Source organism: Nipponia nippon, unplaced genomic scaffold, assembly GCF_047370975.1.
Source record: "Nipponia nippon isolate SJK-2023a ecotype South Korea unplaced genomic scaffold, ASM4737097v1 scaffold_2, whole genome shotgun sequence".
Lineage (NCBI taxonomy): Eukaryota > Metazoa > Chordata > Aves > Pelecaniformes > Threskiornithidae > Nipponia > Nipponia nippon.
This window is the reverse complement of record NW_028262336.1, coordinates 130,487,413-130,510,923: the sequence shown is the minus strand read 5'-3', so window position 1 is coordinate 130,510,923 and position 23,511 is coordinate 130,487,413. Positions and strand designations below refer to the sequence as shown.

General features: G+C 67.1%; 1 protein-coding gene across 12 annotated transcripts in view; it reads left to right on the top strand.

Annotated features, from left to right (window-relative positions):
• The first annotated feature begins 1,112 nt into the window (after positions 1-1,112).
• Positions 1,113-23,511, top strand: part of ARAP1 (ArfGAP with RhoGAP domain, ankyrin repeat and PH domain 1) — a 46,367-nt gene continuing 23,968 nt past the window's right edge. For 6 of the 12 annotated variants that reach the window (XR_015704825.1, XR_015704826.1, XM_087758065.1 and 3 more), the window contains exons 1-5: positions 8,130-8,476; positions 13,020-13,781; positions 20,745-20,893; positions 22,109-22,179; positions 23,184-23,287. Coding sequence is in view for 10 of the 12 variants with exons in the window: in XM_087758065.1 (XP_087614191.1) it covers positions 13,099-13,781; positions 20,745-20,893; positions 22,109-22,179; positions 23,184-23,287 (1,007 nt within the window). In the remaining 2 variants the exon portion in view is untranslated. Of the gene's footprint in view, positions 1,344-2,256; positions 2,379-8,129; positions 8,477-10,026; positions 10,050-10,278; positions 10,389-13,019; positions 13,782-15,564; positions 15,696-20,441; positions 20,536-20,744; positions 20,894-22,108; positions 22,180-23,183; positions 23,288-23,511 lie in introns of those variants that run through there. The other 6 variants (XM_087758061.1, XM_087758062.1, XM_087758063.1 and 3 more) reach the window with 6 other exon arrangements.

Genomic DNA, 23,511 nt, shown 5'->3' with positions numbered 1-23,511 from the left:
CAGGCAGCGGGCAGCAGGCAGCAGGCAGCGGGCAGCAGGCAGCGGGCAGCGGGCAGGGCTTCGCAAGGGCCGCTCTTTATTTATTTAATTCTGGGAAGGGTTTTTCCCTGCCCCCCGCCCCAGCCCGCCCGGAGCCGCCGGCGGAGCCCGGCCAGGTCAGTGCGGGGATGCTCCGGGGAGCGGGGGGACGCGGCGGGGGCCCCTCGGTGCCCGGGGGGGGTCCTCACCCCCCCTCCCCCCCCGCTGCTTCTCTGCAAACTTTGGGCAGCGGCCGAGGGGCGCGGGGGGGGGGCTGCAAAGCTCAGCTGGGAGCGGGAGGGGATCTGCCACCCTGGGCCGTGGGTTTGGGGTGCAGAGAGGGGTTTGGGGGTCTGCGAGGTGTTGGGGTCCCCGGAGCACCGGGGGGGTCAGGGGGATGCTCTGCCCTGGGGGACAGGCTGGCACCCCTAAGGGCTGGGGGTCTGCGAGGTGTTGGGGTCCCCGGAGCACCGGGGGGGTCAGGGGGATGGACAGGCTGGCACCCCCAAGGACTGGGTGTCTGCAAGGTGCTGGGGTGCCCGGGGCACCGGGGGGGTCAGGGGGATGGACAGGCTGGCACCCCCAAGGACTGGGTGTCTGCAAGGTGCTGGGGTGCCCGGAGCACCGGGGGGGGCCGGGGGACAGGCTGGCAGCCCCGGGGAGCACAGCCCTGCATGGAGCCCGGCCGCAGCAAGCTCAGCCCTGGGACCCCCCCGCTCCTCGTGGGGTGCAGCCCCTGGGACCCCCCCGCTCCGTGGGGCCCCCCGCGCCTCGGCAGACCCCCGGCCCCTCTCCGCACGCCGGCGGGGTCTTGCTGGGTGGGTGCGCGCCGCGGCCCGGCTCGGGGCCAGCCGATGCGAGGGTCCTGGCGTGCAGCCGGCGCCAGGCGTGACCCCGTGCTGCTGTCACACGCGGGACCGCGCTGGGCACCGGGGACCCGCTTCCCATTTCGCCCGTTAATTTCGATTTGCTGCATCCTCCCCCGCACCTCTCCCAGACCGGCATTAAAAATAGGACCCAATTAAAAAGGGAGCCGGCCGCCGCTCCACCCCTGCGCGGGGCAATAACAGAGCCAAACCAGAGCCAGGGCCACGCCGCGGCCGGCTCCGGTGCCGGTGGGACGCGCGGTGAGGGCAGACGATGGGGGCCAAGCCCCTGGCAGAGGGTTTTTTAGGTCTTTTGCCTGTTGGAGGTGCTGCCAGCGACTCGGCGTCGGGGGGGCTGCGAGAAGAAATGGCTCCGTAGGGGAGCGGAGGATGCTCCGGAGAGTGGCCGGGTGCCGGAGGAGCTGTGTGCCGGGGTCTTCGGGCAGAGCCGGGGCTCAGGTAGGCTGCGGGCGCTGGGCAGCGCAGGCGGAGGACGTGGATCTGCCAGGCACGGGAGGGCGGTGCTGGGGACTTTCTGGCCATGCTGGTTTAGTTTCAGTCCCATTGCTGGCTTGCGAGGACGTTAGCGATCCCGGTAGCACCAGGAAGGTCTGCGAGGCTTCGGCATCGGTGGGGTGACCCTCCAGCGTCGCTGCCGGTCCCCTGGGGCCTCAGGGTGCTCTTCGGCGCAGCAGGGTGCCCTTCAGCGTACGCAACCCCATGGCCTGGATAAGGCCACCGCACCCTCATCTGCTGCTGGCGGCTTTGGAGGGGAGTCCGCAGTGACGGCGCTGAGCGGGGATGCCGGGAGCAGGGGGATGCGAGGGCTCCGGGGAGCAGGGATGCTGGAAGCAGGGGGATGTGAGGGCTCCGGGGATGCTGGAAGCGGGGGGCTGCAGGCAGCAAAGGCACTTTTTGGGGGGCTCGGAGAGCAGAGCATCGTCCCCTAAACACGGGGCCGAGCCTGGCGCATCGGCCAGCGGGTGCTGCTGTGCCCAGCCCCTCCTCGCACGGGCCACGGCCTCGCGTGAGCGAGGGGCCGAGACGCGGGGACGGTCCCCCCGCCCAGGGAGCCGCCAGCCAGCGTGTCCCGACCCCGGCCGCTCTGCCGGATGAAAGGAGCATTGTGCGGCTGGCGTAAGCGCAATCCGCCGGGACCGGCTCGCAGCCCCCCGGGGTGGGGAGCCATGTGGGGCGGCGGCGGGAACCTCACGCCTCTCCCGGCGTCCCCAAACCACCCCGCTTCATTTTTTCCCCTTGCCAAGGCCTTGGGAACTGGGTGGGGAAGAAAAAAAAAAACAAAAAACCTTTTTTTTTTTTTTTTTGGGAAAGTCCCTATGGTTTTTCCCTCGGCTCCTGTTTCCATACGGCAGCCAAACCTCCGTGCGGGAACAAGCCCGGGCCTGGCAGGGCTGCCGCCGTGCTGGGCTGGGGGGCCCTGCTCGTCCCCGTCCCGGGAAGCGCCCCGGCATCCTCCACCGCCGCGGACCAGAGGTACTCGGTGCTGCTCTCACCATGCTTTGCTCTCGGCCTCTCTGCCCGCTGGGCTGGGGGTGCAAACCCAGCCTGGGGGCACGGGGGTCCCCACCTCCTGGCTGTGGTTGCTCTCCCGGGGGGGTCGCGCTTCTCCCGGGGCACCCGTTGCCCTGGCCCCCGCGGTGCCGCGGGGACACCGGGGGCCGCTGAGCTGCTGCGGGTGCAGGAGCGGGGTACAGGTTGCACCCGCGCACCAAAATTGATCAGCTGTGATGGCGCTGAGCTCCCCGGCTGGATGCGCTCACACCCCCAGCACAGCCCAGATTAACCCCAGTATTCCCCAGCTCAACCCCAGTATACCCCAGTTCATCCACAGCAGACCCCAGCTCACCCCCAGCACACTCCAGCTCAGTCCCAGCTCAATCCCAGCACACCCCAGTTCAACCCCAGTACTCCTCAATTCCCCCCCAGCAGATCCCAGCTCATCCCCAGCAGACCCCAGCTCAATCCCAGTATTCCCAGTTCGACCCCAGTACTCCTTAGCTCAATTGCAGTGTACCTCAGCTCCCCCCAGCAGACCCCAGCTCAATCCCAGCACACCCCAGCTCCCCTCTAGCAGACTCCAGCTCAGTCTCAGCAGACCCCAGCTCAACCCCAGTACTCCCCAGTTCAACCCCAGTACTCCCTAGCTCAATTCCAGTACACCCCAGCTCCCCCCCAGCAGACTCCAGCTCAGTCTCAGCAGACCCCAGCTCAACCCCAGCACTCCCCAGTTCACCTCTAATACTCCCCAGCTCAATTCCAGTATACCCCAGCTACCCCCCCAGCAGACCCCAGCTCATCCCCAGCAGACTCCAGCTCAACCCCAGTGTATCCCAGCTCAACCCCAGTCTCCTGGGTGCCGCAGCTGTGCCGACAGCCCCCATCCAGCCTGGCGAGGTGAGGGACGTGCCTGGGGACACCGGGGACGTGGTGGCGGTGGCGGGGCTGGCGACAGAGGGGTAAAGCCAGGGGGAGCGGGACCCCGAGGGCCCGGCTGGCAGATTTGTTTTCGGTTTGAGAGCCGACTCGGCGCGTCCCAATTCACGGGCAAACAACGCCGGCAGCTGCGGCTCTGCCGGGGCTGCCAGGCTCCCTGCCAGGCTCCCTGCCAGGCTCCCTGCCAGCAGCGCCCGTGCAGCGCCGATCGTCACCGACAGCGCCCAAACGCCGGGCAATGCCGCCGGCGGGTTTCTCTCGCCTTCCTCCTCCTCCTCACCGCGTCCCGGTACGTCTGGCACGGCCTGAAGAATTGCTCTGGCACAGGCTGCCGGCACCGCGCAACTGGAACCGGGACAGTCGCTGCTTCGTCCTCTGGTAAACAGCGGGCCGGTTCCTTGCGTCGCCTTGCGGCTGCTGCCGCATCCCCAGGGCCATCGGGGCGATGCTCGGGGGCCGGGGACTCTGCCTGCACCGGGGTCCCTCGCTCCGGGAGTCTGCCGGGCTTCGGCCCCGCCGCAGGGGCTGCAGTTTTAATTTGCAGTGTTCAGCCCTAAAAACCAGCCTTTGAAGGCACGGGCTGGCTCCGTGGGGCAGACCTGGGTGCTGTGGGTGGGTGGCCGTGCCGGGGCTTGCCGGCAGATCCCGCCGGGATGCCCTGGGGTGCCGGGATCAGCGTCGGGAAGAAGGACATGTCTGTGCCAGGGAAAGGCCCTCCGAGAGCTGCCGGTTGTTGTTCGGGGGTGCTCCCGTCCGCGGCGGCGGCTGCCGGGGCCGAGCTGTTATAGGAAGCAGCCGGGACATCAGGGATGGGGTTATTTATAGCAATACTGGGGTTTTGCATCGCTCTGTGCCCCACGTCCCCTGACCCCCACCAAAGCAGGCCGCCTGCTGCCGGAGCCTAGAAAACCCACGGGGGGGTGAGCCCTGGGCATTTGGGGGGTGTGGGAGGAGGCAGGGAGCGGTGCTCCCCCGTGCTGGCATCTCGCGGCTCTTCCCCTCAGGCACACCGGCACGGCCGGCCCCATCCCAAAGCCGGGCGGGATGCGGTGCGTGCCGTGTATTTTTACCACCCCGCGCCACACGTCTGGCCCCCCCATGGCAAATCAAGTCCCGTTCCATCAGCTTGGGAGGGTTGTGGGCACCGTCACCGCGTGCCGGGGGCTTCGGGTGGCTCCGGCGAGAGTCCTGCGGCGGGGACCCCATGGTCGTTGGGGTGTTGGTGCTCCGGGCGGTTTTGCAGATGGATGCGACCCATTAAATCATTATCGTGCAGAGCCAGAAACCTCCGTAGCAGCCGGTGAAATCTGGCAGGGGATGGCCCTGGTCGGGGTCATCGCCTGTCTCCCTGCCTGCTTTGCTGCCTGCGGCACGGCACGAATGTCACGCTCGAGGGGAAAAAAAATAGTCTAAAAATAATTTGGGGCTTCCCGCCCAGCCGGGGCAGGTTAGAGAGTGCTGCCATGTCCCCCACCCTGGCACGGCCTTCCTCCTCCTCCTCCTCCTCTTCCTCCTGCCCGCGCTGCCGGCCCAGTGCTGCAGGCAGGCGATGCTGCCCTGGTTTGGGGCACCCAGTGAGGGGCTTGGACACCCCAAATCTGCAGGTGATGGGGGGCTGGCTGTGCAGAAGGGCTTTTGCAAAGGGGGGGTGCATGCGGTTGGGGGTCCCCGCTGTCCCTGCCGGCACATCCACATGCCGCGGCTTGGCCCATCCTTGCCGGAGGGCTGCCGGGCAGTGCCGCGGTGGCTGGGGGCGCGCAGGGGTTGGCCCTGGCACGGTGCGACCTGGCTGCTGGGTCTGTGCACGGGGTCAGGGTGCTGCACACCCCGCTGAGCTGGCTCCTTCCAGGCAGAGGATTTTGGGTGGCCCCGGGGGTGAGCTGGGTGCCCGCTGCACCCCGAGGAGGCGGAGGAGGCGGCGGGAGGGCAGCGAAGAGCCCCCCCGGCCGCAGCTGGAGCGGGCAAGCCCTTCACCGAGAGCTTTTCGCTTCCCACAGTGAAGGCGAAACAGGGGCCAACCTGGTTTCGGTGCCACGCGCGGGTGCCATGGGTGACTCCCGTGCCCCCCGGGACCGGTGCTCCACGGGGGCATCCTCAGCCCGCAGCCGGTGTTTCGGCATGGTCCCCCCACGGCATTGCCGGACCCCGGGAGGTGGGGACAGCCCCGGGCCCAGCAGGGCTGGGGTAGGGGGACGACGCACGCAGGGTACGGTTTCCTGACCCATTTTGCAGGCGGCTTCCAGAAAGTGTGTCAGGAGCTGAGAGCACCGCGGTCGGGGCAGGGACATCAGTTGCTGGATGGATTTGCCCCTTTTTTTGCTGGATTTGCCCCTTCTCTGGCTAGCTTTGCCCCTTCCCTGGCTAGCTTTGCCCCTTTCCTGGCTAGCTTTGTGGGCAGGCGGCGATGCCCGGGGAGGGGATGCTGGGAGCTCGGGTGTCCTGGTCCATGCCGCAGCCCAGGGCATGCTTCATCTTCCCGGGTTTTACTTCCAGGGGGAGACGGGAAACACGAGCGGGACCTTGGGGGAATGAGGAACCCTCCGTTTCCCTGCCCCCGGGTCCCTGACGCCCTCCTCATCGCCCTCCCTCCTCATCGCCCTCCTGCACCCACGGGCAGGACAGGGGATGGCTTTGCCTCGGCTCATGGCTTCCTCTCCTCCCAGTGCTGCCGCCTTCCCTCCAGCGCGGCCTGGCTGCCGCACGGCTCCTGGGCACCGGGTGTGCGCACCCTGAGCTGCCGCGTGCTCCCCACGCTACCGTGCACAGCCTGATCTGCCGTGCACACCCCGACCGGCCCTGCACACCCCAAACTGCTGTGCACTCCTGGCCAACGATGCACACCCCGATCAGTCGTGCACACCCTGATAGGCCATGCACACCCCGCACCGCCGTGCTGCTGTGCACGCCCCAATCAGCCATGCACGCCTCTCACCGCTGTGCACACCCCAACTGGCCACGCACACACCCTGTGCTGCCATGCACACCCCAACTGGCCATGCACACCTTGCACCACCACGCACACCCCGATCAGCCACGCATACCTTGCACCCCCTTGCACACCCCTCAACCCCGTGCACGCCCTGCACCGCCATGCACGCCCCACACCTCCATGCACACCCCCCACTGCCATGCACGCTCCACGTTGCCGTGCACACCCCGCACCTCTGTGCACGCCATGCATCTCCGTGCACACCCCACATCTCCATGCACGCCCCGCACTTCCATGCATGCCCCGCATCTCCATGCATGCCCCTCACCGCCATGCACGCCCCATGCTGCTGTGCACACGCTGCAACTCCATGCACGCCCTGCATCTCCGCGCACACCCCGCATCTCCACGCACACCCCATGCTGCCGTGCACGCCCTGCACCTCTGTGCTCACCCTGCAGCTCCATGCATACCCCTCACTGCCATGCACACCCCATGCTGCCGTGCACACCCCGCACCTCCATGCACGCCCCATGCTGCTGTGCCTGGCCCACACCTCCGTGCATGCCCTGCATCTCCATGCACACCCCACATCTCCATGCATGCCCCATGCTGCTGTGCACGTCCCGCACCTCCATGCACGCCCCGCACCGCCATGCATGCCCCGCACCGCCACGCACGCTCCATGCTGCAGTGCACACCCCGCACTTCCATGCACGCCGTGCATCTCCATGCACGCCCCGCACCGCCACGCACAGCTGCCTTCGGGCAGTTCCCACCGCGGGGGGCTTGGCAGCTGGTGACACCCCTGGAGGAAGGCAGAGTGTGTAGGAGCTGTAAAGCAACCCGAGCAGCCTGCAGCGAGGCTGGGCTACTGTCCCAGCTGCTTAAACATGAAGCACTTTGAGATTTGAATCGCTGGCAGCAGGAAGAGGCTCTGAAGAACCTTTTCCACCCCTAGATTTTGATGACTTTGCAAGATTTAACTTGATTTCTGAATGCCGCCTGGAGCCTGGCGTCTTTGAATATTATTTGCATGTTGTATTTACTGGCCTGTGCTCCACTGTGAGATCTTGAAAATGAAACAGCTTCATCTTCCCATAGTGAGACCTTTGCAGCTGCTGAACTGATGGGACTCTGCCGAGGTGAAGCACCAGAGTTTCGGTGGGAGGTCTGCGGGGTGCGGTGCTGCTGGGAGCCAGGGCTCGGTACGATCCCGGGACCCTGCTTCTGCTTTTGGGCACTTTCTGCTCGCCGAGGATTCGTGTTGGCGAGTTTCGGTGCGAGGATGCGGCGCTTTCGATTCCCGACCGAGAGCGGCGGTGGCTGCGGCAGCCCCAGGCAAGTTGGTCCCCTGGCTCCTCTGCCAGGCTGGGTCTGTCCCCTGGGTCCTGCAGGGACGTTGGGGACATCGGCCTGGTCCCGGACGGCCCCGGCCCCGGCTGAGGATCCTTTCTTAATTTAGGCAGAAAGGGGTAAAAGTCACCTTGGTGTGAGGCTGGTTGCCCAACGCAACTGGGAGCGTGGTGGCTGAGTAACCCCCTTCCCACCAGTGGCTCCCATGGGTCCCCCCACGACCCGGCCCCGTGTCCTGCTGCCCACCGGGACCCCGTGGGTGAGGGCTCACTGCCCTCCCAGGGGCTCTGCGGGGTCCCAGGGTGACGGGGACCGGCAGGAAGGCCTTGCCGGTGGCCGGGGCTTGGCTTGTCCTGCTGGCCCCAGCACACCCTGTCCTCGGTGCCCCGGTCCCCGCCACAGTGCCGGGGAGCCGTGCCGTGCCACGCAGCTTTCCGGGGACCACCCTCCCTATTTCTTCCTTCCTCTCTTGCCGAAGGCCCTGCCCCATCCCGCCGTCAGCCGGGGCTCGTCCGGCACTGGGGTCCGGCTTCCTCCTCTCCCATGGCGGCTGCGGTCGGTGCTTCTCTGCCGTGCCAAGATACAGCGGGTTTTGCCGGGGCCGGAGAGCTGTTGCAGCGCGGCGGCGAGCTGCGAGCAAGCGGCGGTTATTGCAACACGTCCCCCCACACGCGGGGCTCGTAACGTCCGTCTCAGCTTTTCGGCAAGTTCCCGATCGCCGAGGCGGCGTTTGAGGAAGTCCTTGGGCGGGCAGAGACCCCTCGCAAGCCTCCACCGTGCCGGCCGGGGAGCCGGGCATGGGCTGTGGGCACGCCGGCCACCTCGCCCATCCACCTTCCACAGCTGAGCCAAGGTACCATGCTTCGCCTGCTTTAATTAGCTCTCCTTGATTAACCAGCCTGAAGGCCTGGGAAAGGGGAACTGCGGGGTGTAGGCAGGGTTTGCCTGCCCTGCCTGCCGGGTTGCCAGCGCTGGAGGAGGAATTGGGATGGGAATTAGAGTGGACAAACGGGTGATGCACACCCGACCGGCTCCTGCGCCTATTTTCCTCCATCTTGCCCTGGTGCCCTCGAAGGGACGGGGGAAGATCCGTGGGGCGGCCGCGATTCGGCTGCCGGTGCCTGGGGACAGTGCTGCCATGAGCCCGGCTGTCACCGGAGCCGCTCGGTGCAGCTCTGCCGCTGACGCACCAACTGGTCCTGGTGAAACCGCTCGACTCCCTGCTGCCTCGTTAGGGGTAATGACGATTTAGCCGGGTGCCACGGGGCTGCCAGGGTGCAGAGGGCTGCGTGCGGTCGCCTCTGCGGTAGTCGGGGCTTTGCCGGGGCCGTGAAGGCAGCGTGCTCACCTGCCACCCCAATCAGAGCCCACTGCCCTTCCCATTGCAGACACAGCTCGTTAATCTAATGAGCCCAGCCCTCATTACTGCCATGCACGGTCCCAGTGCCTGTAGCCGTTTGCCTCCGGTTTGTAGGATGGGAAACCTGCGGCCCCACAGCAGCGGTGGGAAGCAGCAGAAGGGCAGGCACATCCCTGCGGCGCGGGGGCTTGGGGTGTCCTGCCTGTGCCTGCCTGTGGCCCCCGGGGGTGGGCAACCCTGGGGCAGACCTTCGGGCAGGGAAACCACAGTGCACGGTACCGGGGAGGGCTTAAATGGAGCGGCTGGTTTGTGGCGGTGCGTGCCAGGGCCGCTGCTGCACGCTGGCGGTGGTGCTGGGTGGCCGAAGCGCCGTCCGGCACTGCTGGCCAGCAGAGCCACGGCCAGGCTTCGGCGTGGGGTGGCTGCGAAGGGGAGGGCACGGCTGCTTTCTTGCTTTGGAAAGGAAGCTGGGGCGCAGGGTGTCCCCCGAGGCTGGGGGCTGGGGATGGGGACAGATGGGGAGAGGGTCCCCAGTGCCTCGGCGGAGGCTGAGCCCCAGAGCCCAGCGCGGCGCTCAGCTCTCCTGGGGCTCGTGTGCAGGTGGCCAGGGAAAAAGAGCATCCAAACCCCTCTGCTAAGTTGGTGGCATCTGAGCGGGGCCGGTGAGGACGAGGCGGCTGCGGGAGCCCCTCGGAAAAGCAGCCAGCGCCCCTGTTTGAGAGCAGAGGGGATGGCTGAGCCCCTCGGTCCGGACCACGGGGACGATGGGGACCATCCCCGGTCACCCCCAGGTCCTCCATCCCCAGCACGGGGAGACGAGGGCGGCGTGGGCTTGGGATGGGCCTGGCGGGGTCTGTCCCCAGCTGCTGCAAGCCCATGGCATTTTTCGGCATCCCGGCTCATCCTCCCGGTTTGCTGGCAGCTGCCCATCCCTGCCCCGGTCCCGGGGGCGGTTTGCAGCCCCTGCCTGCCCCTCGTCACGCCGCTCTTACAGCCTTTAAGTCTCTTGCAAAACAGCCTTGGTGGAGTTGCCTAATCCCGGGGAGGAATGCGGTGGGTAAGCACGGTGAGGATTTGAGAGCCGAAAGGGGCGGCGGGGCCCAGGGCTGGGGTTACGGCGGCTCTCCGGCTTGACTTTGTTTCTAGAATTTCCTTGTCTCTTTTTGGGCAGAGGTTAAACGATTAATGACCACAGGGGGAACCCAGCAAGGTCCTGATGAATGATTTACTTGGCGAGGGTGAAGGGCCGGAGAGCGATGGTGAGCTGCCAGGGGACCCGGCAGGTCCCTCAGCGGAGCTTTGTCCCCAGTCCCCATCCCCGTCGCGCAGCAGCGAGGCCCCGCGGCCACCCCGGTGCTCCGCTGGCACACGCATGGCGCCGGGTCGGTGCCGGCAGCGAGCGGAGGTGAGCGTCCGGCGGGTGCAGCTCTCCCCTCGCAGCGGCGCAGGGCTGGTCCCGGGGGGAACAGGAGAGGTGACCCGCACCGGCAGCGTGGCACAAACCCATCCTCTTCCCACTCGGTGCAAAAGCAGAACCGGCGGTGCCACCGCTGCGCACCCTCCTCCGCCTCCTGGCCGGGCTGCACCCTGTGCCCCGGGGGGGCTCATGGGTGTGTGCCCACCCCCTGCCACCCCAAATTCCCAGCTGCCGGAGATGGGGCTGTCCCACCGCAGCTTCGATGGCCCCGGCACAGAGCTGGGGCTGCTGTCACCCTTGGCAATGGGCAGCGCTCGCGGTGACTCCTTGGCTGCTGCTGGGAGGGGACATACGTGGGACCCCCCGGCCGGTGCCACCGCGTTTCCCCCTGCTCCGCCGCGGCGTTTTGCCTTTGCAAGATGTGTGTTGCAGGCAGTGACTGGCAGGGGGATGAGCCTGCCTGCGCAGGCAGCAGCAGGCATCCTGTGACAGCGGTGTCACCCCGTGCCGTCACTCGTCTATTTTTAATCGTAAATGTGTTTTTTTGGGTTTTGTTTTTTTTTTTTTTTTAGCTGCGGAGGTGGGAGAGGGAAAGGGCCGGGCTGCGTCTGCGTGACCCCTTGTGTTTTCTGCTGCTTCAGCGATTTTTGTGCTGCTGGTTGTGTTTGCTGGGACCAGTGGGAAGGTCCTGGGTGCTGCTGGTTTCTCTGGTGCAGCCGGCAAGGAGCCGCGGGGGGCAGCCGGCCCTGGGGTCCCCGTTGCTCCTTGCTTGGCAGGAGATGGACGCGCGGCTTTTGCAGCCTGAAGCAAAGCCAAGCTGTGCCGGGAGGTGCCGGGGAAGGGGCACCGTGGCTGGACCCCTGTGGCAACACCGGGATGCCCGTGTCTGGAGGCCTGGGGGCCGCCGAGTGAGACCCGCTGCTGAGACCTCACACCGCCACGGGGGTCTGCCACGCTCGGCTGTGCCCGGTTAGTGCCGGGAAGAGGGTGAGCCTTGCCCTGCTGCGCACTTTGCCCGCGTTACGCAGGAGCGGCAGCTGCTTGACCGTCCCCGATGCTGAAACCGCAGGCGCTGGCTGGAGGGGTCAAAGCCGCCTGAGTCAGAAAAAACGTGACTCTGACGGGCAGATTTCGAGATTGGTGTATTTACAGCACCAGGAAATCCTCTGGCTCCTATTCAGTAGGTCTAAAAAAGCCTCTGGCAAACCCAAAATAAGACGTGCGCCAGGGTCACCGGCAGTGCCGCGAGGAGTGCAGCCCATGTGCCGGCACGGCTGGGGGATGCCGCCTGCCTGGGGCCCGTCTGCCCACCCAGACCGCGGGGCTGCCGGGGGCTGTGCCCACCGGCGGGTGGAAAGGGCAGGGGAACCCATCCCTGCTGCTCAGCGAGATAACGGGGCTCGGCCCCGCCGGCGGCTGCGGCGTGGCACGGGCGCTCTGCCGCCCGCCCGGGGTCCAGCAGGACCTGGGACGCTGAGTGAGCCCCCGCTTCCCCCCTCCACCCAGTTTCTGGGTGCCCCAAGGATGCTCTGCCAGGCGGGTGCACCCCAGGGTGCTGTGCCAGAGCGATGCACCGAGGACAGCCGGGGCCCCGGGGCCGGCTGGGGGCCGGCAGTGATGCCGTGGTGGGGCCAGGCCGGGAGCCGGGGTTCAGTGCGGTTCGGGTCGGGGTCTCCAGTGGCAGCACCCTGCCACTGCCCGGGCTGGGGACAGCAGGCAGCAAGGACCGTGTCTGCACGCAGAGATCAGGATCTGGCCCCTCTCCTAAAGCCCTGAGCTCGCCCCTAAACCAGATTTAAGGCCAACCAAGGACCAGGCGGGCTGCGAGCCAGCGCGAGCTTGTGCTTGCTCTCTTGGGGCTTTGGCAGAGAACATTTTGGGACCTGTGGGTCTGATGGGGTTGGGGACAGCCTGGGAGAGGGGACGCGGGCTCCTCTCAGCATCCTATGCAAAGGTTTTGCCCGGCATTGGTGATATGCAGCCTCCCGGACCCGTCCGTCTGTCCGTGTCCTGCCATCCAGGCTTGCTCGGGCAGAGGCGGGGGGCAGGGAGAGCGGGGTGCTCTCGGGGGGGCCTCCTGCCCGTCTGCAGGAGCTCTGCGGTTATTGATGCGTCGCCTCCGCTCCCCATCGATTAGCCCGTAATTGCCTGCGCATCCTCTGGGAGACGGCGTGCCTTCCTGCGCAGGGTCGTATTCTGACACCGGTGTAAACGGGGGCTGCTCTGGGGTCTGGCTCTGGGGGCGTCACGGCCGGCGTGGGACCCCACGCCCAGCGCTGGCCCCCAGCCCACACATTGCCCGCCACGCGCTGTGTGATGCTGCGGCCAGGGAACGTGCTGGGGCGGTGCAGTGCCGTGGTCTGGTGAGCCTTGGCCGGGATGGCATCTACTTTTAGATGCCTGAACCAGGGCCCTCCGGCGTTCCCAGATCCCTGCAGCCCCCTCGGTTCAGGGAAGGTGCTGGTGTCCGGGTGCCCGATGCTGCCGGGGACACCCACCCTTCCGAAACGCATGCCGCTTAACTGGGAAATATTAGTTTTGGGACCCTGGGCTTCAGCCAGCACATAGTTCAGGACTGATCCTGACCCTGAGCTCATCCCTGCTTCTCTCTATCCTCAGGTCCTGATGCTGTCCTGAGCCTGGCCGGGCGCAGGAGATGCACTGAGCGGCACGAGGTCTCTGCGGCCAGACCCCCGCCATGGAGGAGGGGGCGTCTCTGCCGGTGGCTGCCTGGCTGGCGGCCCTCCACCTCGACCAGTACGTGGAAAGCTTCCAGCAGAGCGAGCTGTGGACGGTATGGGACTGCCGGGCACTGACGGACGAGGCGCTCACCGGCCTCGGCGTGGTGCTGCCCGGCCACCGCCGCCGCATCCTCCTGGGACTGCAGAAAGCCTTCGCTGAGGCCACCCTGCCCGCCGGGACCCCCCAGCCCCCCGCCAGGAAACCCGTACCCCTGAAACGCCACATCTTCCGCCTGAGCACTGCCACGGTGCCGGAGCAGCCGGAGCAGCCAGAGCCCCGGTGCCCGGCAGTGCCCGCTGGGTCCCCGCCGCTGGAGCCGGAGCGGGATGCGAGCTTCGCCCAGCTGCCCCCACCCATCCCACCCAGGGTGGGCTGCCGCCCCCCCATCAAATTCTCCCCATCGCTAATGAGCGGCAGCCCCGAGCCCCTCCCCGTGCCCTGCAGCCGCCCCCTGGCCCCGGAGGTGCCCACGCCGCCAGCCCTCGCCGAGAAGCCCCCGGCTGAAAGCAGGGCGAGACCCCCGCTGCCACCGCTGCCGGCCAAGCGTCACCAGCTGGAAGAGAAGTGTCAGTCCCTGAAGGCCCCCCCGCCGCCTGGCCGCCCACCAGTGCTGCCCCCCAGGGCCGTGTCCCAGAGATGGTAAGGGGGCTGGAGGGGGGGGGCTGAGCCTGGGGGTGCCCCGAGGCAGCGGGGTCCCCGTGGGGGGCTGCTGTGATGTGGGTGAGACCCTTGGGTGGGTGCATGTGGTAATGGCGTGGGTTGCCTGGGGGTACCCACACCCCCAGCACATCCCCCTGGGGTACCCACCCCCCCCCCCCAGACCCCAGCACATCCCCTGGGATACCCACACCCCCCCAGACCCCAGCACATCCCCTGGGGTACCCCCCCAGCCGCAGCAGACCTTTTGGGGGGCCCGGGCAGGCTGGGGGGGCCCAGGAGAGGGGCTGTGGCTGCTCTGGTCCAGGACAGCGTTGCCCTCTAGCATCACGCTGTCCCTGTCAGGGGGGTGTCACCCCCAGGGACACCCCAGCTTTGTCCCCGTCCCCTTTTGGGGGGGGGGGGGGGTGCGGGGACGTGGGGCCAGCGTGGGGTGGCCGAATCCTGACCATGGGCTCCGCGAGTGCCGGCGTCTGCAGCTCTTTTCTCTCCTGGGCTCGATGCGCCTCTCGGGGCTGATACTGGCTGGATGTGGCCACCCCAGCCTGTTCTGGGCTTGCATTTCTGCTCCCCTCCCCAGAACCTGGCAGCGTGTGGGCACGCAGAGCCTTGTCTTGCCCGTACCCGCAGTGCGGGCAGCGCTGAGGCCTGAGGAACTCGTCACACCCTGCGGGGGCAGGCAGCAAACCGCAGGGCGGCGGGAGGGGAGGGCGCAGGCAGCTGCCGGCTGGTGCGGCCGGATGACACGAGAGCAGGCCGGGGTTTGGTGAGCGCCGCGCTCACAGCCCTCCCTTGATGTCGTCTTCCCCCCCCCCCCCCCGTACCCCTCCCGCCGAGCCGCAGCACCTCCCTGCCAGCGCAGGGTTTTGCAGCGCCCGGGCCAGGCTGGTTTTGCTGCAGCTGCCAGAGCATGACCCCCTGTCCTCCCAGCACCGCGCCACAGCCCCTGCGCCCCAAAATCCTGCAGGTGGGCGCAGAGCTGGGCGTGGGAGCGGGGACCCAGCAGTCAGGAGAGTGAGAGGAGCCTCTGGGTGCGAGCACCCTCCTGGGGCGATGGGGGGGTGACGTGGCGGCCGCAGCTGGGGTGCTGAGCAAGCTGCATGGCCTCCCCGGCGAGCAGCGCTGCGCCCGCCCCCCACCCTGCCTCCCCACGACTTCTGGACCCCCCAGCACTCCAAGGGACGTGCTGCTGGAGCCGGGGGGGTCCGGCTGGTCCCCAAGGGGTGGCAGAGCCCCTCTCCCGTGGGGAGTGTTGCCCCGTCTCGGCAGCCCCAGGGGTGGGTGCTGGATGAGACCCCCTGCCCCGAGGTGTCTGCGCAGTCAGGATGGGGATGAGGGTCCCTGTGCCCCGGCGGCTTTTTGGGGCAGAACCCCTGCCCTCAGCTGGGTGAGGTGGGCAGAGATGACCCCCCCCCAGCCCGTGCTTTGCAGATGCAGCCAGGCAGCGAGGTGGGATGCCGAGGTGGGAAGCGGGCTCAGGCAGCTGGGGAGGGGGCTCAGGCAGCCATGGGGTGGGCAAGCACCTGTCCCTGGGGCTCCCTGGGCTCCGGATCACCGCCGCAGCGGTGTCCATCCCGGCAGCCCTGGGGACTGTCGCCATCGCTGCATTTTTGCACCGAGGTGGTCCCCAAAATCCCCCCGGAGCCACTCTCCATCCTGCCCTGTCCGGGAGGAGGCCAGTGGCCGGCGAGGCCGATGGCCACCGGTTTGGTGCTGGCCGTGCCGCCGCTTTGGCCGGCTCAGGAAGTTTTGCTCGCGGGCGAGCGCAGCGCAGGAAGTGCTCGGGGTGACGAGCTCCGCTCCCCGCTGGCATCGCCGGCACCGCTGGCTGGCCTTGCCGGACGTTCCCCGTGCTGCCGGATCTGGCCCCGCCGGGGGTCCCCGCTGCTTGCCCAGGTAGGGTTGTCACCGCTGCCACCGCGCTGGCTGCGACGCGGCGTTTGCGGGACGTCAGCGCCCGGGGCTGGCGGGGGTTTTGCCTGGGGAAACAAGTGCTGCCTATGCTGCGAGGCGCGAGTCTCGCCTCCTTCTGCTCGGGCGGGTGGTTCCTGCCCCTGCCTGCGCGGCGGGGCCGGGGGATCGAGCAGGGGCCCAGCGGGCACCCCTAAGGCGGTGCAGGGCCGTGGGTCACCGGCTGTGGTGGCACGGCACAGCGGCTTTGCTGGGAAAGGAGCGGCTTGCAGGGCAGCTCCCTGGCAGCCCTGCCTGGCTTCCCCAGAGAGGGAAGCCGTGGTGTCACGGCACTTTCCATATGCCACCGTAGAGGGTGGCCGGGACCCCACTGTGCGTGCCGGCCCCCCGCCAGCATCCCCTTCCTCTGCTTTGTGCTTTGCTTGCACGGACATTTCCTCCCATGGCAGAGCCGTCCCCCACCAGTGCTGAGCACCCCGGCTGGCCCCTCTCCTCCCAGCACCCATGGGTGGCCTGGGGCTGGGATTCGGCACTGGAGCTGCTCCCGGGGGTGTTGGTGATGGCATGGCCGTGCCCACCGGCTGTGGGGTCTGCACAGGTCCCCTGCGAGCTGCGTGCTGGGGCCAGCGGGCACCCGGCCAGGCTCTGACTCAGCCCGGCTCAAGCTGGCAGCGACGTGCCCAGCGCCGGAGGGGACGGGGACGTGTCCTCGCCCGGTGCCGGCGGTCGAGCGGCACCTCCCGGAATGGCGGAGGGATGGCTGTGGCTGACCTCGCCAGCATCGTGCCCCCCTCAGGCTCCGCTGTGGCTCCCGGGGGACTCTGGGGACACGGCGGTGGAGCCCCACAGCCTGTGCCAGAGCGGGGCAGTGGGACGGCTCCCGAAGGGAGAGGGGACAGGGGTGGCCGTGGGGCCCCGGCGCTCCGTGTGCACTGATCCACGTGTAGCGTATACATTGCACTTATAAATGATGCATGAATATATCCCAGAGTACACGTGCTGGTGCTTGGTTACTGCAGTGGGCACGTATAGCGGGCACATATGCACTGACGCTTGGTCACTGCTGTGGGTGTATACAGTAGCACATATACCTGGCTGCTATAGTGGCTATATAGACGTGCTAGTGCTTGGTGACTGTTGTGCGTATATACAGTGAGGTATGGATAAGCTGATTGATACTCTGCTGTATATATCCAGTACGCTGTGTGTGCGCCGGTGCTTGGTGGCTACAGCAGGTACATACTTGGTTCCTATGCTGGATGTATATGGGAGGGAACCTATAAGCTGGTGCTTGGTTCCTATGCTGGATGTATACAGGAGGGTATGGCCTCATGCTGGGCCTCAGCGATGGGTGCGTGCACAAGCACCGGGTCTGTTTGGGGACGGTGCCGGTGCCAGTGCCCAGCCAGGCCCGGCGATGGAGGAGGTTCCGGCGCAGACAAGGGGTGCATTCAGACGGGCGCAAGCGCGAGTCACCCCGTGGCTGCTGTTTGGTGCAGGCTCAGCCACCGGCGAGCCGCGGTCCTGGCTCCATGTGCGGGGCGGCACGTGCCGGGGAGCTCCCAGAGCCGCCTGCGCTGCAGCTCCCTGGGCTCCTCCGGGATAACAGCGTGCCCAGCCTCGGTGACCTGCACTGGGGTGCCCGCTGGCTGGCACCGAAGGAGCCCCACAGCCACAGGGGTGCTGCTGCTGGCCCCGAAACACCTTCCCCTGTCCCGACGGTCGGGGACCTTCCCTGGGCTGCCGACGGTTGGTGAGCATGGAGGTCCCTGGGGGTGTGGGGGAGGCAGCCGGGCTGCCCAGGGACCTAAAGCAGCGGGGTGACGCTTGCCCACGTCTGGGGTGATGCTGGCCCATGTCAGGATGATGCTTGCCCATGTTGGGGGTGATGCTTGCTGCATCCAGGCTGGTGCCAGCTCCCGGCCTTGGCAGCCCTGGCTTTGGAGGGGACGAGCCCCTCACCATAGCCCGTCCCCGGAGGAGTGGGTGCCCACAGGGGAGGCATCTCCGAGGACGAGGTCTAGGGAAGAGCTGGAGCATCCCTGCCTGTGCAGGCAGCAGGCAGCCTGGGGCAGGGTGAGGGACCCGGCAGTGCCGTGGGGGCCTTTGCAGCGGTGCTGCCCGGCATTTCTGGGGTGACGCCACCCACCCGGCTCCCCTCGCTTCCGGCTGCACCGCCGTGGTCTCGGCGCTTCCTCCCGGCTGCTCGCGGCGTGGGGCTCGGCTGCTGGCACGGCCGCCGCGGGGGGTCCCTCCTGGGGCAGGCATTTTGCAAGAGCGGCTTGGGGCCAGGCTGGGGGGGGCTGAGCAGGCGCCGGGGCTGCCGAGGGCGAGCGTCGTGTTGTGGTTTCCTCCGTGCCGCGTTCACGTCCGGGGTCCCGCCGTGCCCCCAGCCCTGGGCCACCCTGGGCATCCCTGTGCCAGGGAAGAGGAGGTGACAGGGATGTCTCAGCCTCGCTGGGTGTGGGATCACCATCGCCCGCGATGCCACCTCCTGTGGGGTGATCGCAGCCACCGTGTTTGACACCGGGTGCTTCTCACCAGCTCCCGAAAGTGTTTGGATTTGATGCCCCCCTGCCTGTGCCAGCAGTGGGGTTGTGAGCCCCCGATTTTGGACCCTGCAGGTTGTCCCAGCAGCGGTGGGTGCTCGTGTCTGCACCCTGACCATGGGGTGAGGCTGTCGGCGAGGACGCCCTCTCCCCAGGCCCGGGGTCAGTCTGGGGTGCAGAGCAGCCCCCCGGAGCAGCTGGGGGGTTTGAACCCCGGGCGGGTGTAGAAGGGCAGCAAGTGATGTCCAAGGAGGTGATGGCAGAAGACTTCTCTCCACGTTTGCCCGGGGCTGGGCACAGCCCGGTGAGCCCGGGGGCGGTGGCGGTGGCCCTGGCAGAGGTTTGGCTTCGGGGTGGCGTTGCCTGTGGGAGGGCAGCCCCCCCGCTGCCCCCAGAATTGGGCAGGGGGGGCCCAGCCCAGCCGTTGCTGGTGGGGAGGAGGATGGATGGCCGATAAGGCGCTGGCCGGCACTTCTCTAACGGCAGAGGTTGCACCGACCCGGCCCTGCCCGGAGCAGGATCGGCATCGCTGGGGCACGGCGGCAGAGCGGGGGGCCAGGGGGTGCAGGGGGTGGTGGAGCACCCACGCTGCCCCACGGAGCCGTGGGGGGACACACGAGGCCTGGGGCTGTTCCAGCAGCAGGGGATGACCTGGAGAGCGGGCAGAGCATCGAGAGGGTGTTTTGGGGAACTGGGGCGTTATCTGTGCCCGGGCTTTGCGGCTGCCCGCCCTGCCAGCCCCCGGGGGCTGAAACGGTTTCCTCCCAAAGCCTCCTGAGATGTCCCCAACGAGGCGAGGCGACGGAGCTTGTCCTTGGCCATCGCGCCGTGCCTGCAGAAAACGGGACAGACGGGGGGGACCGTCACCTCACTGCTGGCCGCGGGGCTCGCGCTGCAGCCCCCCGCTCCCAGTCCCCATCCTGGGTGGCCGTGCAGACGCAGACGCCAGCCGGGCTCTTGCCAGGGGCTCTGTGGCGTTCACACTGTCACCTCCCTGTCCCTGCGTCCCTGCACCCCTGGGTGCCAGCCTCCCGCCCCAGCAAGCCCCTGCCTGGCGCTGCTGGGAGCAACGCTGCTGCCCTGGGCTGCCAGACAGCTCTCTGCCCACGCTCCCCTGCCTGCACTCCTCTGCCCGCCCTGCCAGCATTCCCTAATGTATGGATGGTTGTGGCTGGTTCCCATGGAAATGGCTGCTGAGAAATGAGGTCAGCCTGACCCAGAGGAGAGCCTGCGCTCGTCCTCTCCCTGCTCTGTGCAGGCAGCCGAGGGAGAAGTTTCCTCTCCGCAGCTCGCCCCGAGCTCCGGGAAAGCTCTCATGCACTGGCCGTGGGGTCGGGAATCGCTGGGGAGCGGGGCTGGCCACCCCCAGAGACCGCTGGGTGCTGGGGGCAACCTTGGCGCTGCTGAGCTTCCTCCAGCATGGCCATGGGGCGACGGCGTTAGCCGTGCCAGGGGTTGGTGCTTGGTGGGAAGGGTCCTGCACCGGCTGCTCCAGCTCGGGGCTGCGGTGGGAGGTAGCGGGGATGGGGATGGTGGCTTCATTGCCAGCATGTGGGTCCCCTGGGGCTCACCTGCCTGGCCGTGGGGCTACGGGGGGTTCGGGGTGGCAGCAGGCAGACCTGCCTGCTCTCTGCCTGCCTCCTCTGCCCTCTCCCGGACTTCAGGGCTGATCAATCAGATGTCTCATATTTTTGTACCCTGAAAAAACTTCCTCTTAATTTCCTGCCCTTAAAAATACCATAACCCCAGAGGTTTCTATTTATTGCCTGTCGGCAGGAAGCAAGCAGAGAACAGGAGGCAGGGGCAGCCGAGACGGGCTGCCCAGGGGCTCTGCAGGCAGGAGGAGAGTCCCGGGGGTCCCTCTCCTCCCCCGGCCAAGGTTTTGGGGCTGGGGGCATGGTGTGCTGCTCGCTGACCCGGGAGAAGCCCAAGGCTCCATTTCCAGGGGGCTTCTCGCTGCCCCAGCAGCCGCACCGGCTCTCCTGTGCCCACCCCGCCGCGGGGACCCGGGTAGGAAGGGAGCATCTCCGGGACCCCCGTCCCGCTCGGGGGACCCTTTGGCCACTTGCAAACCAGCCAAGGAAGCGGCACCGCCGTTGTTTAGTCTGGAGGAGAAAAAAAAAACTGATCCGGGACGTGGGCTTCAAGGCTGTAGGTGGCTTCTGGTGTCCTCGAGAGCCAGATAAGGAACCTGAGCCACGGCAGCAACAGGAAAGTGAGGCTGGATGCCAGAAAATATTTTCAGGCTAGAAAAGCACCAGTATAGCCTGAACAAGGTGAAGCCTTTACCATGGGAGGCTGTTAGGTCTGGGGGCTTGGGTCTGCTGGGATTTGGGGTGTTTGGTTCCTTCGGAGCTGGCTGTGCTGGGGGTCCTCTCGCACCCCGGGACCCCTCTCCGATGGCCGCGGGTGCATCAGGGCTTGGAAGGCAGGGCAGGGAGCTCCGGGGCCGGTGTAAGGCAGTGCTTGCTCCTCTCTCCCGCAGCATCCCTGCCAAAGAGGAGGTCCCTGTCCCCGACAGAGCACCCGGCATCCCCCCGTCCCCGCCGGCCCTCCTTCCCCGCACGAAGCCGCCGGCCCCGCTGCCGCCGGAGCTGCCGTCCAAGGCCAGCCTCCCCTTCGTGCCTGAGTTTGGTGAGTATGAGGGGGCCCGCGCCTGGGCCCCCCAAATCTTTCCCTGTCCCAAATCCTCCCTTGGGATGTCTGGCTGGGTCTGTCTGCCCATCCTCCACCACCCATCCCATGGGTGCTGTGCCTTCCTCCCCTGTCAGTTTGTCCCTCTGTCCTACATGGCCTCGCCTGGGTCCCTCCCTCCTCCATCCCCTCCTTTGCCTTCTGGGCTGGGGAATTTCAGGGAGTGCAAGATTTGGGCTGGGGATTTGGAGAGCAAAGGTTTGCATGGGCTCTGAAAGCAACGGCGCCAATTCAGGGAGGAAAAAATAAACCCCTCAGGGATGTTAAATGCGTGCGCCTTTGGATGTCCCCGAGCTGCGGCAGGTGGGGGCTGGAGGGTGCCGGGGGAGCACGGCAGGAGCAGGACGCAGCCGCCAGCCCCGGCGCTGGGACCCCCGGCTCCCTGCAAAGCCTTCGGCACCTCTTTGCACCCCCAGCCCCCTCCTCGGGGGGTCACCGGGGCCCGAGCAGCTGCAGGGAGGGATGCTGAGCTGGGGACCCCGTGCCGGGGCGCAGCTCTGGTCCCGAAGCATTGCCTGGGGAGCAGCCCCGGTTGGGGGCTGCCCGAGGTGGTTCGGGCTCTGCTGCAGCGTAACAGCAATAACTCAGCCTTATCTGCTCTTTTATTTAATAGCTCTAATCCAGCTTGAATAGCTCTGCTGAAAGGAAGAGGAAGGGCAGGGCTCTGCGGGGTGCTGGGTGCCTGCCCAGGGTCCAGCTTGGCCAGTAGCCATGCGGGAAGCGGCACTGGTTTAACTGGGAGCTGGGGGGTGCTTCAAAAGCTAGGAGAGGCCATGGACAGAAAAGTTATCCTTCTGTCGGGAGGGTGTGGGGTGGAAAGTTGCTCCTGCCCTGAGCCCCGACGGGTCGGCGGCTCCTCTGCACCAAAAGCTGCGGTGCCGGGGCTGGTGGCACCCAAGTCCCCTCCCGGTTGTGCTGGGAGGGTCGTGATGGTGCCGGGAGCTGCCACCAGCAGGACTTTGCCCTTCCCTGCTCTTCTCCAAACTCCTTGCTAAAACCCCTACTGTTGAACCGATGGAGCGGTTGTTTGCCAAGGGCAGAGCCGGCATCCTCCCCGCCGGGCTCTGGCACCGGCACATCCCCATGCAGAGGGGTGGCAGGGGGTGACGGGACCCCTCTGTGCTGATTCCCAGCATCTTCCCTCCGTTTTTGCAGATGACTCGGACTACGAGGACTGCGCCTGGGAGGAGGAATTAGCCAGTCCCGCAGGGGAGATGGCTGACAAGGTTGGTCCCACCTGGGGCTTGGTGATGGGGAGGAGCGAGCGGGGCGACTGTCCCTGAGGGAGAGGCGCTGGCGTTGGCCTGCTTTGGAGATACTGGGGAGGATTGGAGGAGCATGTCTGCAGCGGCCAGAGAGGGGGCTCTGCCTTGCCGAGCACCCACCGGGTCTCCCACGGGTGCTGGAAGCGGCCCACGGGCAGCCCCAAGATCCCCGGGGGAGCAGCACCGCCATGCAGCCTGTCTGCAAACTTGCGTGCACAGAGTGCGTGCTAGTGGACATCTGCAGCATCGCAGCCTGAATTTAATCCCCGGATTGGGGGTTTATATCTGTCCTGCACTCTCGAGGCTGAGTTTGGGTGGGTCTGGCTGGATTTGAGGGGTTGCAGCAGCCAGAGAGACCCCTGAGCACCTGGAGCCCCCCATCCGCCTTCGCCTGCGAACAGGCTGATGGGAGAGACGGTGCCGGGGCTGCCTCCAACCCCGGCCCAGCCACCCCTGCCCCAGGGGCTGCAGCGCGGGCTTGTGGATAAACACCCGTGGCAACTTGCTGGCAGGGGCTCTCTGCTGCCTGCTCCTGCCTGGCCACCCTTCGCCCCCAGCCTGCAGCCACGGGCACCCCCATGACAGCTCTCAGCCACACGCGTGTGCCCAGCCCTGGCCCACGAAGAGGAAATGCAGGATGTCTCAGCAAGCACAGACTTTTTTTGTTTCTATAAATGATGTGCCTGGCACTCAGCTCCTCCCTGCAGCCGCGTTTCCATCCTGCTGCGGGCAGAAGCGTGCCCCTTCCCGGGGCCGGCATCGCGCGGGCACCCCCGGCACCGTGGGCAGCTGCAGACCCAGGAAACGTGGGCCATGATTCTGCATCTGGACCTCTCTTTCTCTGTCGATTCCCTGCCCATCCCTCGTGGTGCAGGCAGGCAGGGTCAGCAAGGGGACCCCACCGTGAGCTCCGGGCAGCGGGGAGGGCGCGGGGCTGCCCACATCAGCCACGTCTGTCCCCGCAGGAGGATGCTGAACCCATGACGGGGCGGCCGCGGTCCCTGCGTGTCAACAGCCTCTTCAGCGAGGACGAGCTCATTGAGGACTACTACGATGCTCCCCCCGCCAAGTAGGAGCTCTTCGGCCGCGCGTGTGTGTGTGTGCACGGGCAGGGGACATGTATGTGTGCGCATGGGCAGGAGTGCAGTGCGTGCAGGCACAGGCAAGGAATCTGCACAACCGCACGCGGGCAGGGGTTTTTGTGTGTGTGTGTGTGTGTGTGCACGCGCGCACGTGTGTGCAGAGCTGGGGATGCTTGTGCAGGGGCGTGCGCGCGTGCATGGACGGGATGCA